General features: G+C 56.0%; 1 protein-coding gene across 3 annotated transcripts in view; it reads right to left on the reverse strand.

Moving 5' to 3' along the window:
• Positions 1–18,964, reverse strand: part of ARSG (arylsulfatase G) — a 33,562-nt gene that overhangs the window by 8,517 nt on the left and 6,081 nt on the right. For all 3 annotated transcript variants that reach the window (XM_030461749.1, XM_030461750.1, XM_030461748.1), the window contains exons 2-12: positions 17,579–18,006; positions 17,110–17,297; positions 16,468–16,515; positions 16,277–16,388; positions 15,875–16,006; positions 13,338–13,525; positions 12,608–12,688; positions 10,082–10,190; positions 5,378–5,498; positions 1,680–1,770; positions 921–1,377 (exon numbers count right to left, since the gene is read on the reverse strand). In XM_030461749.1, the coding sequence (XP_030317609.1) occupies positions 1,043–1,377; positions 1,680–1,770; positions 5,378–5,498; positions 10,082–10,190; positions 12,608–12,688; positions 13,338–13,525; positions 15,875–16,006; positions 16,277–16,388; positions 16,468–16,515; positions 17,110–17,297; positions 17,579–17,772 (1,599 nt within the window). In that variant the 5' untranslated portion in view covers positions 17,773–18,006 and the 3' untranslated portion in view covers positions 921–1,042. The remainder of the gene's footprint in view (positions 1–920; positions 1,378–1,679; positions 1,771–5,377; positions 5,499–10,081; positions 10,191–12,607; positions 12,689–13,337; positions 13,526–15,874; positions 16,007–16,276; positions 16,389–16,467; positions 16,516–17,109; positions 17,298–17,578; positions 18,007–18,964) is intronic.

An 18,964-nucleotide genomic window follows, 5' to 3' on the forward strand; every position in this document is an offset into this window, starting at 1 on the left:
CCTGTTGAGAAATCCTGGTGGTTTCTTAACTTTCAGTTGCACCTTTGATTTTGCAGCTCCCCAGGCTTTGCAGATGCCCAGAAATGGCCCCATTCTCTGTTTCACCCCACTTGCCCCCCCCCCCCAGCATCCCACTGGGATGGGGAGAAGCAGCTTTTCCCTCTGGAGCCCTCAGCTGCTGGGATTGCTCAGGGCAGGGACCTCTCCTGCCCTCCCTGAAAACCAAAATGGTTTTGCACCATTGCTTTTCCCACAGAGATGGGGAGCAGCTACCCCAGTTCTGCAGTGCACAGTTCTCCACCTTCTCAAAAAAAAGGGTTTTCCAAACACTGGGACTTGGGCTCTTGGATCAGCTCAATCCCTGACTGCTGCAGGACAAGCCCAGCATCCTGCTCACACAGGAGAGCCCAGCACCCTCTTCCTTTACAGACAGTTGGGTCTTTAGTGTCACCCCATTAATGAATGTCCCTGGGCAGCTGGAGGGCAGGTGCTCCTTTTCCCAGAGCACTCTCCTTGTGCCAGCCAGGAGTTTTCTCCCTGCAGCCACAGATCTCCAGGATCTCAGCCCCAGGAGGGACATTTACTCAGAGGCTGTGAGTCCTGTCCCCCTGTCTTGTGCTCCAAACCATCCACTCCATTCTAGGGGAAAGCCAAGTGACTTTCCCAAAAGAATTCCCTCCCCAAACCAGCTGTACTTTTAATCCCAAACTTTCTTTTTCAACTTAAGACCCCTACAAAAAGTCCATCTCCATCCATGTGCCACCAGGTATGGCAGTGCCCAGCTCCTCCAGCCCAAGGGGACAGTCCTGCTGGGGGGACAGGGAACAATCCTGCTGGGGGGACAGGGGACAATCCTGCTGGGGGGACAGACCTGCTCTGCAGCAAAGGGGACCTCTCACACAGACCCACAACCAACTCACCTCCCAGCTTCATCCCACGGAGCAGCCTCCATCCCTCTCCTCCTTGGCCAACCTCCAACCTGGTGCCCAACAACTCCCAGGAACCAGCCTCGGGGAAAGGAGCAACCTGAGCAATTATTTGCTTAAAAACAAAGCCAGGGTGCTCTTTTTTCTGTGCCAGGGTCCAGTGGGGCTGCCTGAGACAGGGGCACTTGGCACCTGCAGGCCAGGTGCTGCCTGTTGCAGCAAGGGGTTGCAGATGGATCCTTGGAATAATCTGCCACCGAGATGTTGTCTGTTGAGATGTCCTCCAGAGCCTGGGTGTAAGCCCTGCTGATTGTGGGCAGCACTGCCTGATATTCCCTGGATGCCACGTCCAAAGGCTCCTGCTCCTGGATATCAAGATCCAGATTGAAAATGAGGGGTGGCTGGTGATGCTCAGCTGGCCCAACACTCCCATCGCAAGCCATGGCCCCTCCTAGGGAGGAAAAGGGAGAAAAACAATGAGTCCCAGGCTTCCAGGGATCACTTCTGTATTCCTCACCCATCTGTGATGACCCAGTCCCAGCTTTGGGAGCCCAGGTCCTGCTGCTAATCTAAGAACACTGAGGCCAACCCCCCCGGCTGCAGAGCCCATCAGCCAGACACAGGGACACATCCTTGCTCCTCGCTGGGTTTGCTCTTGCTCAGCCTGAGCTGGGTTTTACCTGTGTGGACAGGGAACCAAGAGTTCCAGAAGTCTTTTCCCCAACTTTATGATCTCCCCAAGGGACAGGGTACCTGTGGTGTAAAAGGCCTTGTACTGTGCCAGCCGCAGGGTCTCTATCTCACCGTCCTTCCCAGCTGCCCCACTGTTGGGGTGCAGCAGAACCTGAAGGGAGAACAGAAAAGTGCCCCTCAGCCCACTGCAGAGCAAACCAGCCCTGGGAGACCTCTGCCCTCCCCAGAAGACACCACATCCCCCCATGCCCACGTTTAGAGACACCATTTAGCCCCTGGACCCCGAGCAACCAACCCAGATTCGTTTGCTGAAGGGTGGGGAGATGCCAAAAGGGGGAAACACCAGCATCTAATTGTGCCTGCAGGCAGGACCCCCCAAAATCATCTCCCCAGACATTTTTCTACTGCAAGAAAGGGGGCAGAAATGTGTGGGGGCTTTCAGCAGAGCGAGACAGAATATTTTGGAGCCAGGAGAGTCTCAGGTGCTTCCCATCACCCACCACTGCCCCATCAGCCTTGGTCTCAGAGCTCAGCCAGTGGCCAGGACACCTCATGGAGCTGAATGGTTGCCTGGGAGCAGCAAAAAGCCAGAGCTGAGGGTGAGCTCATGGGAAGCAGAGGCTGCCCGGGTAGGTGAGGTGCTGGAACATCACCCCCAGTCCATCCCCAGCCCTGACTCACCCCGCTGGGCCAGCGCTCCCTTCCCTAACAACGGCCGAGCCAGCAGAGGGAATGGGGCTGAGAAGGAAGGGAAGGGTGGGTCACATCTCTGCCTCTGGGTATTTAGGACATTTGATCAGCACAGGAAGGCTGCTCTGGCACAGGGGAGAGAGGAGACAAGTGAGCTGGAGGCTTCAGCAGGCTCCTCTCTCAGATCCTATCGGCCACCGAGCCAATGGCTTCACCGAGGGATGAATCATTCGAGGTTTCCTCCCTGGGAACTGAGTTTTAAAAGTGATTCAAGAAATTTCCACTGTGCTAAAAATGAGAAACAGCTGCTGAAGCTGGAGGCCAAGCTGAGGAACAGGACTCACAGCTGATGGGGAGGAATGGGGATGCCTGAGCAGGTGCCCCGCACGCACCACCCGCCCCGAGCTACTCCTGGAGGTGGATCCTGTGCTGCCTGGTCCAGGTGTGACCACTGGGTCAGGGAATTCCTCCAAGAAATGCCAGGATTCAGGGTGGGGGATGATTTCTAAATGCTTTTCCCATTGTTGCCCTCCCTTGCAAGGTAAATTCAGAAACAAAACCCAACCAAATCTGCACTCTGGAATTGGGTTTCAAATGTGTGGTTTAGGGGAAAAATTAGGGGATGAGGTGGCACAAGGAGGAAACCCCTGCTACAAGGTCCCTTTATGCTGATGCTCCTTGGTCAGAATAAAACATCCCCAAAGCAGAAACCAGCAAGTATTTAAGGGCCCATGAAGCCAAGGTATCAGGAACTGGAACAATTAATCTGTTTCCAGCCCTAAAGCTTCACCTACACCCTGTTGTCAGCCAGCATTCCCTCTAGCAGCAGAGCTGGGACACTGCCACCTGGGTAGAAAGTTACTCAAACCTCTCTTGCTACCACCAAGCAGGGTCCTAAACCTCCCTCATAAAACCACCCTAAGAAAATCTGCTACAATTTACTGCACAATTAAGGAGCTCATCTCAACTGAGCCCTTTCAAGAAACATTCCCAGGTCTGAAATCCTTCTGTTCATCTTTGACACGGTTATATTAATTATTTTTAATTTTTCTTTTTTAAGTGGAAAAAAGTGTCTTTTCTCTCCAGAAAACCCATTGTCTGAACTCAGTGCTCAGGGCTGCTGGCACAAGCTCACCAGCTCATGGGGAGCAGGCCTGCACCCCTCTGTTGTTAAGCTGATGGAAAAACCTTCTCTGCCTGACACTTGTACCCTTGATACATTTCCTGGGATGTGTTTATTTTTCCTGCAAACAGCCTTCCCTCAGAAAAGGACCTTGGCAAAGCCCCAGCCCCATCACAGGTTGTGCAGCAAGGTTAACCAGGAACCCTGGCTGGGAAGGGAGCAGAGGAACAGCTTTGGGGAGGATTGGGAGGAAAACCCTGTCAGACCCCCCCTGATTGTGATCAGTGGGGGAGGAAAAGCAGAGAGGCAAAGGGGGAGGGAGTGAGGGATATCCCCATCACCCCCATGGAGCTCTGTGTCCCTACTGAGGTCACCCTGTCCCATCCCAGGGGGTGGCATCTCCTGTTGATGCTGCCAGGATGGGCAGGAACAAGCTGGCTGTGTCCCCCTGGCTCTCCCTGGCACAACATCCCCCCAAAAATAAAAATACTGGGCAGGGATGATGCTGGGGCAGCCCAGGTGGTGCTTCCCTGCTCCATTGTTCCTTGGTCTGGCACAGGCAGGAAGGAAAGGTGTGGGCTCACATCCCTCCACCTGGCCCTGACACCCAGTAAACCATTGCTCCCAGTAAACCAGCACTCCCAGTGAACCATTGCTCACAGTAAACCATCAACTCCCAGCAAACCATCAACTACAAGTAAACCATCAATCCCAGTAAGCCATCAACTCACAGTAAACCATCACTCCCAGCAAACCATCAGCTCCCAGTAAACCATTGCTCCCAGCAAACCATCACTCCCAGTAAACCATTGCTCACAGTAAACCATCAACTCCCAGCAAACCATCAACTACCAGTAAACCATTTTCCCAGATAAACCATCATTCCTGGGAAACCATCACTCCCAGCAAACCATTATTCCCAGCAAACCCTGGTCCCCAGTCCCAGTGCCCCCCAGGCAGGAGCAGGGGGTTAATGGTGAGGAGCCCAGTGGAGCCCATTGGCCACATCCCAGCTGCTTCCCCACTTTATCTCCCAGCTCAGTGCAGAGTTCCATAAATACAAAGCAAATACCAAAACCCTGATGGACACAGAAAGCAAATCCAAGCCCCCCACTGGGAGCTGGCTTGTGGTGCTCACAGGAGGGTGGACTTTGAAAGCAAAATCAGGCTTTATCTGTGGGACTGCTCTTAGAGCCACTTTTTTCCTTTTTTTTTAATTTATTTTTTTCCCTCTATTTTTTTTTTGTCCTTTTTCTTTTGGTTCTCCAAAAATCTTGTGCAACTCCCAGCAAAAGGCATCACCATACTGCTGGTTCTGCTCACTCTGCTCAAGGGAGCTGTCAGCAGCTCCTTTTGTATGGACATGGAGCAGCAGGGAAGAGGGTGGGATGCCCCATTTGGGCATCACTTATGGGAATGTTCCCCAGCCAAGGAGCTGGGTGAAGGAGGGACTGGATTCATCAGTTCTCCATCTGACAAGATAAATAAAGTGGATACAGCTAGGTCTGAGCCCCTGGGGTGTTTTCCTCCCCACACTGATGTACCTTTTGTGATTAGGAAGGAGCCAGTCCATGCTGGGCACCACGGGGTTGCTGTAGTGCCCCAAGCATCCCATGGGATTGTGCCCCTCAGCCCTGCCAGTGCACAGGAATACATACCAAGCTCCTCCCAGGGATATTTTCACCTCTAATCCCAGATTTATGAACCAAGAATAAAACAATTCATCACTCCAAAAGCCCTTTTACCCCAGTACCCCCAGCCCAGCCTTGGTCCAGCACTTCCCACCTCCATCTCTCCTCCTCCATCCCAACAGGATGATGTTCCCATGGGTCTGCACACTGCCAGCTCTGAGCTTTTCCACCTCCCACTTACCTGGCTTAGCTGAGAGGAGGTGGGACCTGCTGTCAGGAAGGGGATGTCACCAGGAGGGGTGGCTCTGCCTTACCTTGTGCCCCACATCCGACCACCCAAAGAGGACTGGGGACACATCCAAGCCATCAAAACGTCTGTTTGGGGGCAGGACAGCCCCAGCCAAGGCCACCAGTGTAGGAAAGATGTCCAGGGTGCTGGGGAAAGAGGTGGCTTTCATCAGAACCAAGCACAAAGATCCCCAGATGGTCACCCCAACCCTGGGGGCACTGGGTGCACTGGTGGCAGGGGTGGCCTTGGAGTTGGGGTCTGGCTGCTTCCCAGCGCCCATCCCAGCAGCTGAGCTCTGCAGGAAAGGTGAAAACCAGCTTGAAGCAGAGACTCAGCCCCAGCTACTCCTCACTTCCCACACCTCCCATCCCTGACTGCTCACCAGGCTCTGGGGGTCCCACCAGGATACCTTACACCCAGCATACCCTGCAGAGAACCACAGATTCACAGACTGGTTTGGGTTGGAAGGAACCTTAAAGATCACCCAGTTCCAACCCCCCTGCATGGGCAGGGACACCTCCCACCAGCCCAGGATGCTCCAAACCCCATCCAACCTTGGACACTGCCAGGGATGGGGCAGCCACAGCTTCTCCAGGCAACCTCACAGGGAAGAATTGCTTCTAAATGAATCCACAGGGCAGGGGCAGGAGGAGTGGGGCAGCCCCCTCCCACCCTGTGTCCCCCCAGTCCCCAGGGTGAAGGCAGCAGGTCACCCTCCAGAGAAAGTGCTGGCACAGGGAGTTTTTATGCCCGTGCCAGCAGATCCCAACACCCCAGGAAAATGTGGTCTTGCTTTTGCATGGCGCAGCAGGAGCCACCACAGCCAGGGTGGAAAATGTGCATTTCCCACCAAAACACCCGTCAGCATTTCCACCATAAACCTCTCGGGGGTTTTCAGGGACCTCAGCCACAAGAAAAAAAAGCACTCAGGGATCATCCTTGGTGACTTCCCACTTCAGAGGGATGCAAGGAAGGGGCAGGGAACCAGTGTCAGTCTCTGCTTTCCCACCCCACTACCTGTGATCCCAGGGCCATTCCCCCCAGCGTGTCCCCACGGTGCAGAGGGACCACGAGTTGTGCAAAGTCACTGCTGGGTGGGACAGGGACCACCCATCCCTGTCACCAGGCCCCCCCATACCCTAGGGCACAGGCTTCCACCTCCACTAGCCACATCACCCAGTGGGGTCTGGGATGGGGACAGTCCCCACAGGGGTCCCTTGCCCCCCCCAAATCCCACTCCTGCACAGCACAAGTGTCCATCACCCAGCTCATCCCTCACCAGTGATCACTGCCTGACCCTGAACCTCTAAAATGAGCCACCAGGGGTGTCCCACGGCCTTGGGAGAGTGGGATGTCAAGTGACACATCACAAGGGACAAGGCTGTGGCATGGGAGCCAAGGAGCTGGCAGAGTCGCTGGTGCCAGGCAGCCAGCAGGGACTCAGCCAGCATCCCTCCAGCAGTGAAACCTTCGTGCTGGTAGCTCAGGGGGGTCTGTCAGGGCAAGAAAACTGCTGGAGGAGGTGTAAGCACCAGGTTGCCCAAGCTGGGGACACGCAGGGTCCTGCCACACCTCCCCCATCCCCGTTCCTGCCACTGCATTTCTCCTGCCGGCTGCGGGATGGCGGCTGCGTGAGCAGAGAGGGAAAAAACAGAGCCCAGGGCTAAAGGGCCCCCGGTTCTCCCATTCACCGAGTTTTAATTCAGCTGCTAAGAGACGGAGAGAACAAATAAGAACAAACACTGCTGGGAGCAGCCCCGCTACAGCGCAGCCCGAGACGGCCCCCGTGGCCAGGCCGGCCGGGAGGCGCCGACCAAAAAATTCTGGCTCCCCGCGGTGCCCAAGGCAGGGGACATCCCTGCAGGCACCTCACTGGGGTCAGCCCAGGTCCAACAGGAATGACAGCCCGGGGGCAGCACCCTCAGGATCCCAGCCAGGTGCCCAGGGATGCTCGAAGGGTTGAACTGAGGATGGGACCGGCCGAGGGATGGGACCGCTGGAAAAGTGGCACCGGGGTTGGGAGGTGTCACCGAGGTTGGGAGGTGTCACCAGAGTGGGAGGATGGAGTGACTGAGGGTAGAGGTGGCTGAAGGAGCCCTCGACTGTGGGCAGATGTGGGAAAAGGCCTGAAAAATCAGGATTTGGGTCAAAATTGTCATCGAAGCAAGAGGGGACATCTGGGATGCTGAGCAGGGGAAGCCACGCTGCCAGCCCCAGCCCTGGCCCAGGGACATCTGATAAATAAAAGTCACTCCAGTGTCCTGCTGCCAGCCCAAACACCAAGGGAAAAAGTGTCCTGCAGTGCCTGGGGATGGGCAGCACCCTGCCTGCTGCCCCAGGGCTGGTGCTGAGCAATCCGAGCAGGCTGGCAGCAGGGAAGGGTGCAGGCAGCTGAACCAGCTCTGCCCCCACCCCAGACACCTTGCCCAACCTGCCCAGCCCCACGCTGCCAGCACAGCCAGGATGGTGCAATTGGCTTCTTCACCACCCCACTGACCTACTTCTTCCCTGCCCTACTTTGGGTTGGGGCAGGGAAGGGCAGAAGCAGAGTCAGTGGCTCCAACAATTAAATGTAATTAAGAAAAAGCCAACGAGGCAGATTTTCTGCAGAAACCGACGTGCAGGTGCAGGTTTTGGGGTGATGCATCAGCATTTCTCAGCTGGCTCGAGGTTCCCCAGCCCCCTGGGCATGCTCACCCACCTTCACCTCTCTGCTCCCTGCACCAGGGACGATGTGAAGTTGAGCAATGCCAGGGAGAGGCAAGGCACAGGCTCCTCTCCTAAGCCAGATGGAGATGGTTTCAGCATTTTCATCACCTCAGGGGCAGAAAGAGGATCATGGAGGTCCTTAACCCCTGTCCTCACCCAGCCCCTGCCCTTCCCAGGGGATCCCACTGGCCTGAGGTCCCCCAGACACATCTGCACTCAGGTTTCATTCCTTCTCCAGCTTCTTGGACGTCCCCATCAGTTGGGGGGAGAAGTCTCCCACCACCCTGTTTCATAGGGGTAGCAAGGAGCTAACCCAGCACACACTCATCTCTCCAGGGATGTCCCCCAGGCTGACTCTGGGTATAGAGAAAAGTCAACTGCCTCAGTGCTCCAACACTCAAAACCTTCTGAAAACCTCAGGGTTGTCTTTAAATTGCCACATCTGAGGTAGGTTTCACCCTAGGGCCTGGGCAGTGCTACAGAGGAGCCCTGTGATGGGACAGGATCCAGCAGTGGGGACATCAGTGGGCAAGACCTGAAAGACCACACCAGCTGCTGGAGAGGCCAAGGGTGCTTTGCAGGACAGTGCATGGACCAGAACAGCCCCAGAAGAAAAAAAAAAAACCAACAAAAAATAAAAAATACAACACAAGCCAACCAAAAAAACAAAAAAACCCAAACTCCAACCCAAGAAACAAACTCCCAGGGAGCTGCTTCCCAAGCACCCACCATGCAGCAGAGCTGGCTCTCTGGGTTTCAGCTGTCCAACCTGCTGGGCTGGATCTGGGAAGTGCAGATGATAAGGTCTTGGAGGAGATAAAGGGGATGGAGCCTGGGCTTGGAGGCAGATAGGAGAGGGCTGGGGGGACAGGGAGCTGGGGACGGGCACTGATCCTGCACAGGACTGGGCAGCTCTGCCCATCTCCTGGTGGTCACCCCATCACCCAGCCATGAGGGAAGGGTTTGGCTGTGAAACCCGAGGGGTGCTGCTCTGCCAACCATCGGTGCCACACCTCAAGCCTCGGACCTTCCCCTGCTTGCAAAACTCCAGTTCCCAGAGCTGCCCTCGGGCCATGGAAGGAATGAGTGGTTCCTGCTTATCTCATGGGCCTTCGGCCCCACCAGTCAGGAGCTGCTTCCAGCAGCTAGGACAGGAGTTTCCCAACACCCAGCAACCCTCCCCCTGGCCCCACCACCCTGACCTCCACCATGCCGTGCTTCAAGGGACAGGGACATCCCGATCCACTGTCTCCAGCCCAGGCTGCACAGGGGGGGCTGTAAAGAGGGGTGCAAGTGCTGCCTGCAGAGCTGCAATATTGCTGCCTGCAGAGGTGCAATACTGCAGCACCCGGGGGTGCAATATTGCTGCATACAGGGGTGCAATATCGTTGCCTGCAGAAATGCAATATTGCTGCATGCAGAAATGCAATATCACTGCATGCAAGGGTGCAATGGCTGCGTGCAGGGGTGCAATGGCAGCATGCAGGGATGCAATACTGCTGCAATAAGGTCCCCTCCGTGCCACCCTGGGCAGAACAGCCTCCCCGGGGAGGAGCATCCTGCCGGAGCCCTTCCCCTTCCATTTTCGCCGAAAACAGCAAAAGTCGCTGCCTGCCCCCGGCCGCATCCTGCGCTGATTGCAAGCACCAGCTCTCCGGGCAGCCTTTCCCACAACCGCACCCCTCCTTCCTCCACATAAAGCCATTCACAGAAACCACAAAGCCTAAGCCTGCTTCTCGGTGGGGAGAGGGAACATCGTCATCTTTTAATTATCGGGAGGCGCGCAGCCACCGCGGCCGAGAGGCACACGGAGCCCAGCGCCTGCTCCGGCCGAGCCAACCAGCCTGACAAAAAGCCCTTTCAACTCCTCACTGCCCAAACATTAAAGTCTTAGGGGCTCGGGAGAGGACAAAAGAGCGGCAGAGCCTGCCAAAATCCAGATCATCACCTGGGTCCTTCCAACCGAAGGGAAGGAAAGAGGCAGCCCCGTTCCCCCCGTGTGCCTCGGGGTGCTTCTTACCTGAGCAGAGCAGGGCTCGTCCTCCTGGCAGGGATGTGGCCGGGCCAATAAACCAGTGCTGGGACCCGGTGTCCTCCTTCCCAGGTCGTTTGCTTGGCCGAGCTGCCACCTGCAAGAGGAAAGGACAGAGAGCTCAGCATCCTGCATCCCAGGAGCTCCGTGGCAATGAGAAAAGCTCCTGACCCCGGAGTTCCCCTGGGAAAGGAGCTACTGGGACACAGAGATGGAGTGAATGACCCCAAAGGAAGGTGATTTCCCTGGAGATGGAGCTGGGTCAAGGGAGGGAGGAGAGTTAGAGGAGTTTTAAAGAGAGAGAGGGAAAATGAAGGGAAAAGAGGGCTCAGTTTGGCTGAGCTTTGTGTTTCTCTGCTCCAGCAAGTGAGGAGAATCACAGAGAGCTGCTGGAGCTGCCACTTTTCCACCCACTTTTGATATCAGGTGAGAATGTGGAGCAGGAGAGAAATACGGGAATATATTCTAGAGGGCACAAACAGCCCCGTGCATTCAGCTCTGTGTGGTAAAGCAGCAGCTCCCTCCCCCCAGCCTGCTGACAACCTGCTTCATTAAAAATACCATCCTGCTGCTAACCCTCCTGCCAGCTAATTAACCTGGCCTGGCATCACCCAAAATGCCCTTGCCCTGCCCTTGGGTTTGAGATGCACACAGTGTGGGGGAGCTGCCTGGTCCCTTCCTCCACCTGGGATGCAGAGGATTGAAATAGGGGTGCTGGGCACCAAAACAGAGGTGCTGAGCAGTGAAATGGGGGGTGCTGAGCATTGAAACAGGTGCAAAGGCATTAAAGAGCCTCCACTTTGGCTGCAGCCCAAAGGGTCCCAGCAGCTGGAAGGGAAGGAGCTGGGAATGGGGCAAACAGAAAATTCCAACCGGATTCACCGAGCAAACTTCCCAGGCACAGCCTTTGTCCCCCTGCTTTTCAGCATGCACATGGCAACAGTGCTTGCCCAAAGCCACTTCCTCCAGGCAGAGCCAAGAGAGAGGTGACCTCCTCATCCTCCCTGTCCTTGTGCTGGTCCCCATCCCAGCCTGGCCCCTCAGGAGTCCTGGGCAGCTGGGCTGATCCTGCCATCCCAAGTGATGCTGCTGAGCAGAGGAGGACAGGGATGGCAGCACCAGGGAGAAGGTTTCTGACCTTGCAGCACATCCCAAAACTCTCCCACTCCTCACCCAAACTTTCACTGTTTCCCCCCCAGTGGAATTGGGGCCTGGAGCAGTGGGACATAGCCAGCACTGGGGTCTCTTGTGGGGATCAGAAACATGACAGCACTTCCAACACCTCCAGCTTGACCAGGGTGCCTGCCCGGCCTCCAGACACCCCAGGATATTGCAGCAATTCACAGCAACCCCCATTTCAGCCCATCCTCCCAGGAAGGCAGCTGCAGTTCAAGAGCTTTTTAGGGGTTCCAACCAGCCAAGGGATTTCAGGATCCCCCCTGTCCAGCTGATGTTTCCAGCCCGACCCCTCTCCTGCAGGGGCTGGGGATGTTTCCAGAGATGCTGGAAAAGGGGACAGTGTTTTCCCAGCTTTTTTTTTTTTTTTTTTTTTTTCCCCCAAAAAGGCTGAACTGCCTGTACCATCTGCTTCAGCTTGTGACCCGGCGGTTGCTCAAGAGCAACCCAGGTCGTCAGCAGGGTTTGTTTACTGAAATAAATAAAAAAGAAATAATGAAATTAAACGAAGGTTACAATTTCCTCACTGGGAAGGGGAAAGCCAGCCAGCCAGCCAGCCAGCCAGCCAGCCAGCCCAGAGGCTGTGTCTGCCCAGAGTAAGTGGCCCTGGATCCATCTCCTGGGTGTCAGGAAGTGGGGGAGGGATGAGGAGGTGCCCATGGCTCCCCCCCCCGACCCCTCCTCCTCCTCCTCCTCCTCCTGACCCCGGGCAGAACCGAGCCCGGTGCGCATTTACACCGCGTAATACAAGCAGAAGTGGGAAATGCCTGACTCATGCATGCTTCTGGCTGCCCCAGCTGAAATAAACCCACCGAGCAGATGGCTTGGCCGGAAAAGGAGGAAAGGCAGAAAAAAAAAAAAAAAAAAAAATATCCCTGAAACAACAAAACGGCCGAGAGAAAGAAAAGCAAAGTGCCAGGGAGGTGCCGGGAAGGCTGCTGGGTGCTCTCCTTTGGGTGCTCTCCTTTGGGTGCTCTCCTTTGGGTGCTCTCCTTTGGGTGCTCTCCTCTGGGTGCCACGGGGCTGGGGGCTGCAGGACCCTGCTGCAGATGATGGTCCCAGTGTTTGGGTGGTGAGAGCATCCCACCTCCAAAGCCAGGAGCTGCTCAGCTCAAGCTCGGGGGCAACAGGGACAGGAGAGGCCCCGGTTCCCCCAAGTTTTAGGGGAAAACTTGATTGCTTGTAAGACAAAAATTATTCTCTGGTGTCTTCAAGGCTATCTGAGGGCAGCAGAAAGGCTGGGGGCTGAAATACTCCCCCCCGTGTCTCCCTCTGTGGGAAATGAAGGGCTTGCTGGAGCTGCTCCCCCCAGGGACTCCCCCCAAGCTGCCAGGTTACCTCGCTGCCTCTGCCAGGCCCCCACAAACGGCCCCAGCCGTCCTGCCAGCTCACACTTCTGTGCCCAGGGGCCATTGTCACCTGCAAGAGAAAGAAAAACGTCTTCATGAGCAGGGCCAGGACCTGGGGGCACCTCTGCAGTGGGAGAGGGGGAGAGCAAGGACAAATGACCCCTCCTGCATCCCTCCCTCCCATCCCCCTGATGCTTTCTCACATTAGCAAGGACTTATTATTATTTATTCTTTTGTCCAAAAGTTTGATTTCAAGGGCTGGGGTGGCCTGAGCCTGGGTTAAGGGCTGGAGCAGGGCTGGGGTTCAGGGAGGGGGTTGTTACCACCAGCTTCAGGTGTTAATGAGCAGTGGAGAAGTTCCTGTCCTCAGGAGCAAAACGTCCTCATTAGGGAGGCTGCTCAGCCAGAGCGGATTTGGGCTTCTTAATGAACGAGGATTTGTGGTTTAATTAGGCACAGCCCGGCCAGCTCAGCCCCATGGATAAAAGGGGTGATGGGGTGGGCACCCCGCTCAGTAGCCCAGGACCCCCTGTCCCCCATGATGGGTCAGTCCTAGGCAAGCTCAGCCACAGCTCCCTGTGCACAGAGCAGCCAAGAGCATCGAGGACAAGGGGACAAACAGGGGTGCTGCCCCCCACCCCCCACCCACTCCCCAGGTTGGTGCTGATGCAACCACCAGCACCACCCCCAGCCCCCCGGAGATGATTTTCCTGCTGTACCTGTAAACCACAGGAGTGTCTTGCCCTTCCCATGGCTGTCAGCAACCCTCTTGATCTGTCCCACCAGGGCATCCATCTCCCTCAGGCCAGCTCCATAGATGCCCCGGGGGGTGGGCAGTGAGGGGACCCCCAGGGGGACGTGCATATGGGCCAGTGCCAGGTAGAGGAAGAAGGGGCGACCACTGTTGCTGTGGAGGGAAGAGGGGGAGAGGGTTCAGCAGGGGGAGAGGGTTCAGCAGGGTCAGCAAGGGGGAATGTGGCAGCAGGAGGACACCATGGTGGTGGCACTGCCAAAACTGGGGACACAGAGTGGTCGCTCTTCCTTTCCCTGCAGCCACCTCTGCCTCTGCCACAGCTCCTGGGGGAAAATCCACCAGCTGGCTGCAGACTCTCCAGACATCCACTCCTCTTGCAGGGGGGATGTTTGGACCAGGGGGAGCCACTTTTCCCCTGCCCCTGCTTAAACCTTTCCTGGATGTCCCCCGTTTACGACTGTCCTCCCATTTGGGACAGGCTCATCCTTTCTCCCAAACACCCCGTGTCACTCCACCCCTGCCACTCACTCCCTTCTCTCAAAAGCTTCATTTTGCCCCTTCCTCCTCCTCCTCCTCAAGTTCTCAGCTCCCACCAGTGCTTTCAGCCCCAGGAGGATGCCCAGGCCAACCCCGAGCGCCTTCGCTCGCCGCCCGCTGCCCCGCTGCCTGTTTGGGTTTAAATCACCGGAGAACATGTCCTGTTTTCTTGTTTACAGCTATATTTATCTCCGAGGAGGAGGCCTGCTCTTCCTCAGGGACCTCGGAGGGGAAGGGTGGGATGGTGAGCAGCGAGGAGGGGCCGGATCCTGGGGACGTGTCCCATCCCGCGCACGCGCCGGGCTCCGGCCGCCCCATGGCTGCTCCAGAAAACTTTTGGGTTCTTTCCCACAGACGTGTGTTTCAGCACTTCCTTCCTTTACCCATCACCCACCTGGGGATGGAAAAATCAGTAAATCCCATCCTGCCCGGAGCTGCCGCATCCTTCCCCAAGTGGTGCTGGAGCCCTGGGAAAGGGCTTGGGTTGTGCCCCCCCCCCTTAACACCATGCCGGGGGGTCCAGGGTTGCAGGTGAACCCCTTCCAAATCACTGCTGCCAAAAGGCTCCCTGGCACCTTTCCCTTTGGGATTCCAGAGAACCTGGAACATGGAAAGCTGTTTTCTCCTGGACCAGGTGGGCTCCAGCATCCAGGCAGACTCATGACCACAGCGTCCCCGCTTGCTTTTCAGGTTGACACAGCAGAATTTTCCTGGAAATTGTGCTAATGTTCAGTTAATAACCCAAAACCAATGCCCTTGACTTTAGTTCACGGGGCTCTGCCTGTCCTGGGAAGCTCTCACTGCCACACGTACTGCTCAACCTTGACACAAGTGGTTAAAAAAACACTGAGGTGACAAATCCGGTGAGGGTTTTTTTGCCTTTTTTTTGTTTTGTTTTGTTGCCCAGTAATGAATGAGTCAGGCAGAGGAAAACCGGAATAAGCCATCAAAGAGAAGGAGAGAAAAGGCAGGCACCTGCTTAATCCTGTTCCCCATGAACGCAGATAACCCCCAAATACTATTGGGAGTTTAAAGGTTTCTCCTCCTATTAACCCAGAGCTCACGTGCTTGGTTTCACAGCTGAACACTGCTTTTCCAGCACGGAGGGATGGGGGTTTGCATGGGAGGGACAATGACATGGGCAGCCCCCTGCCCATGTCCCCCCTCCAGCATCCTGTCTGTCTGATTCCTGGTCCCCAAAGGGGATAAATTACAGACACTGGGCATGCAAAACAGCACCCAGGCTTATCAGGAGTAATCTCCCCACAGGCTGCTCCCTGCCCAGCCCTGGTTTTGCACCTTTAAACAAACCTTTCCCAGAAACACCCACAGACAACCCCCCCCCCCCCAGCTGTGCCCCTTCCCTGGATCTGTGTTATCCCTGGATGCTGACACAGGATGGGTTCTGACACGGATGCCCGGCAGCGTTTCCCCTCCTGGCTCTGCAGGGAGGTGTTTTGCAAAGTCACAGCTCATAATCCGCAGATAATAGGGGATTAAAATTACACAACCCATCAGCAGAGCTTCAGGGTCCTTGTCTCAGGTCTTTGCTCCTCAGGCAAGAGCATGCCTGGGCTCCTCCTGTCCCTGCCCAGCTGGGGAAGGCAGACTCTGAAGCCCAGAGACCCCAGAACATTTTACATTTCAAAATGGAGCAAAGCCCACGTATGGGGTGGGTTTAAACACCTCTCCCCATCCCAAGAGGCATCTCCACCACCCAGCAGAGCCACCACATCCCGTGCCACTGCAAAGAGGGAGGGATGGAGGACACTGCAGGACACTGGTGACAACCTCGGGTGGCTTCCTGCTCTTTGGCTGGGAAGCTGAGCCATGGGAAGCCTGGAGCAGCTTCCCAAGACCATGGAGCAACTCCCATTCCCACCTGGCACTGTAGCAACAGTGCAGCAGTGACCCCAGGAGCTCTCCTGGTGCAGAGGACAAGGGGACATGGAGGTGACATCTCACCTGGCCTGCTGGATGAACCGTGCTGCCACCTCTGCGTAGCGAGCTGCCAGGCTGCTGAGGTTGACAGGCTGCTGGATGATGGTGATGTTCTCAAAGAGAGGAAGGGCCACCTCTGTGTAACAGTCCTTCCTCCTGGGAAGAAGCCACCCCACACTTGTCAGTAGCCCCAGGAGCAGGGTCACTTTGCAGAAAGCCACAGCCAAGGGGAGAGCAGAAAGGGGGTGATGCTCTGGGGACCCAACCCTCCCCCCCAGGGTTGCAATGGGGGGGGAAATGGGTGCATGGAGCATAAGGAGAGGTGACCACAGCTAAAGGCAGCTCTCAGGGCTGGGGATGCTGGTGGGAACACCCACCTCCCCTCACCAGCACCCTGAACACCCCCCTCCACACGTGTCCCCATACCTGTCAGCCATGCCGTGGCGTGGGCAAGGTGGGCAGGGGGGCAGGTTGTATCCAGGGGTGTCTGTGCAGCCCATGTCGTGGCTGTAGGGGATCCCAAAGTAGTAGTCAAAGCCTGAGGGGCAAGACAGGGTGTTGGTGGGGGTAAAGTGACCACGGGATGCTCATCTCACCCTCACCAGTGCAGCCCTTACCACGGAAGTTGGGGTGATGGTGGCCGTGGTGTCCCAGGTGCCATTTGCCTGCATGGAAGCCACAGAAGAGAGTGTTAGCCTCATTTCAGAGGTTAACCAAGTGATGGTCACTGCCACCCATCACCCACGAGGTGCCCACAGGGCTGAGGGTTTTAATCGAGCAGCAAACAGGCTGCTTGTTTGTGCTGGCCATGTTTCCAGGATGCCTTTCTTGTTGCAGAGACTCCAAAAAAAATGCCCAAGGTATCTTGTGCCTCTGCAAAGTGAGTGCTTCCAGCCTTCAGAGGCTTTTCCACACATTTGTGTTCAGAGGAGATGACTTTCTAACCCCTCCCTAACAACCAGCTCCATCCCCTGACCTCCAGCACCTTCCTGCTCCCACCAAATGCACCCATCCCAGAGGGAGAACTGGAAAACCCCTGGGGGAAAGGAGAAACCCAGGGCTTTTCTGCCAGCACAACACGTGCAAAACCTCTCTAAATTAAAGGCTTTCCTTTAATTTAGCATTTACCTAACTACCTGCACTATCTTCTCCAGAAGGGACAGACCCCTACATCTTCACTCTTCCCATACCATCTCCCCATGCTAGATGCCTACAGCAGAGTTACCTATAGCAGAGTTAGTTCCCTATAGCTTAGTTACCTATAGCCCCCGTGCTGTACCCAGCCTCCCTCAGAACCTCAGCCAGGGTGGTCTCATTGAGGGGGAGGCCACCCACTGAGGTGACAGCAAAGTTGTGGGTGACCCCATTGCGTGCCCCGAGACGCCCCGTCAGGAGAGAGGCACGGGATGGAGAGCAGGTGGAAGCAGCTGAGTGGAAATCCACAAACCTAGAAAATAAAAAAGCCCAAAACCTTTGCTTGCAAGCCCCTGAGTGGTTAAATGCCTCCTCATCCCTCCCTGCTCCCTTGGTTGTGTCCCCAGAGATGAGGGTCTGGAGCAGAGGTGCCAGCAGGGATGGAAAGATTTGCACCTTGAAGTCCCAGGTTCTTTCCACCCTCCCCCTGCACCCAAAACCACATCAATGAAATCCCTTTGCCCCCCACCTTGCTGTGGGACAGAGGAACCAGGGGTGCTTGGAGCAGGATGGGGAGGGTGGGGCAGACATTACCTTGTCCCTTCAGCTGCCAACTCATCCAAATGTGGGGTCTCCTTCGTCTCTGCCCAGTTGGCCCCCAGGTCCCCCCAGCCCACATCATCAGCCAGGATGACAATGAAGTTGGGCTGCCCACACGTGGCACGGAGACCCATCAGCCCAACCAGCACCACCAGCACCAGCACCACCTCTGGGGAGGGGGTCCCCATGGTGCCACCCCCCCCTCCCACCCACGCTGGGGCACCAGGGGCTTTGTCTTCTCCAAACTCTCTCTGCTGTGTTGAGATCTCCCCAGGTCCTGGCAGTGATGCAAATGTCCCCTCCTCAGCTGCTCCCACGGGGCTGGGTTGGTCCCTCCACTGCCCACCAGGCTGCAAGGTCTCTGATCACATCCTGTGCCTCTGATCTCCTCTGTCTTTCACACCCAGGTACAGATGATGCTCCTGAAACCAGCACCAGCAGAAGTGTTATTCTTAGAAGTAAAAAAACACACACCTTTTGAAGTCACTGTCACCTTCTTTTTAACTTTCCTTCCTGCCTGGTAAATATCTAATTAGACACCAAACCCCAGTGATGTTTTATCTCTCTGGAAGGGTGCTGGATCTCTGGCAGCAGCTCCTCTCTCCTGCCTGCAGCCAAGGGGGATGTTTGTGCCCCCCAAACAGCTCTTTCCCTGCAGACCACACTCAGCTCACCCAAGAACTCTTTGCCCTTGCTTCAGGAGGGTAAAAACTGCTGTGTGCCTGCCAGAGACTTCTGTCAGTCTGTCCCTCCCCTTGCATGGCTGCAGCATCACGAGAAACAAGGCACAACCAAGACACAAAACAAGACAAGCACAAAGTTTCAGCCAAAGGGAGGTGAAGCTCTGGGGATTTGCCCAAATCCCACCGAGCCCTGTGTGAGGAGCTTTGCCCTGGCCAGGGGGGTGGCATGGAGACCTGGGTGGGGAAAACCAGGGGTCCAGCAGGACCCAGTTGGACCAGCACTGTGGCTGATGTCTCCATTTGGTACCAGCAACCTTGGAGGAGGAAGGTGCTGCAGCTCCAATGGGATGCTTAACACAGCCATGAATACAGACCTGGGAGGGGGCAAGGAGAGGAGAAAATAATGGAAAACAGAAGAGGAGAAGGTGACAGGAGGAGGCAGGGGATGGCATAAGATGAGCCCAGTCTGTGAGCCACGAGGTTTGTAGCTGGCAAAGCAAATTATTCCCAGATTTTGCTGCTCACATCTTAAAAGCTTTGGGCTGTCCCTCAGCTCAGCAGCTTCAGCCCTCTCAGCCTGGCACTGCAGTGATCAGGGATGTGAGGCCATTCATAATTCATAGCCCAGAGCCTCAATTTATAAACTTCCATCCAGCAGGCTGGGAGCTCTCAGGAGGTGAATTAACAGGGTGTGGGA

The sequence above is a fragment of the Calypte anna genome, chromosome 18 (genome assembly GCF_003957555.1).
Source record: "Calypte anna isolate BGI_N300 chromosome 18, bCalAnn1_v1.p, whole genome shotgun sequence".
Classification (NCBI taxonomy): Eukaryota; Metazoa; Chordata; class Aves; order Apodiformes; family Trochilidae; genus Calypte; species Calypte anna.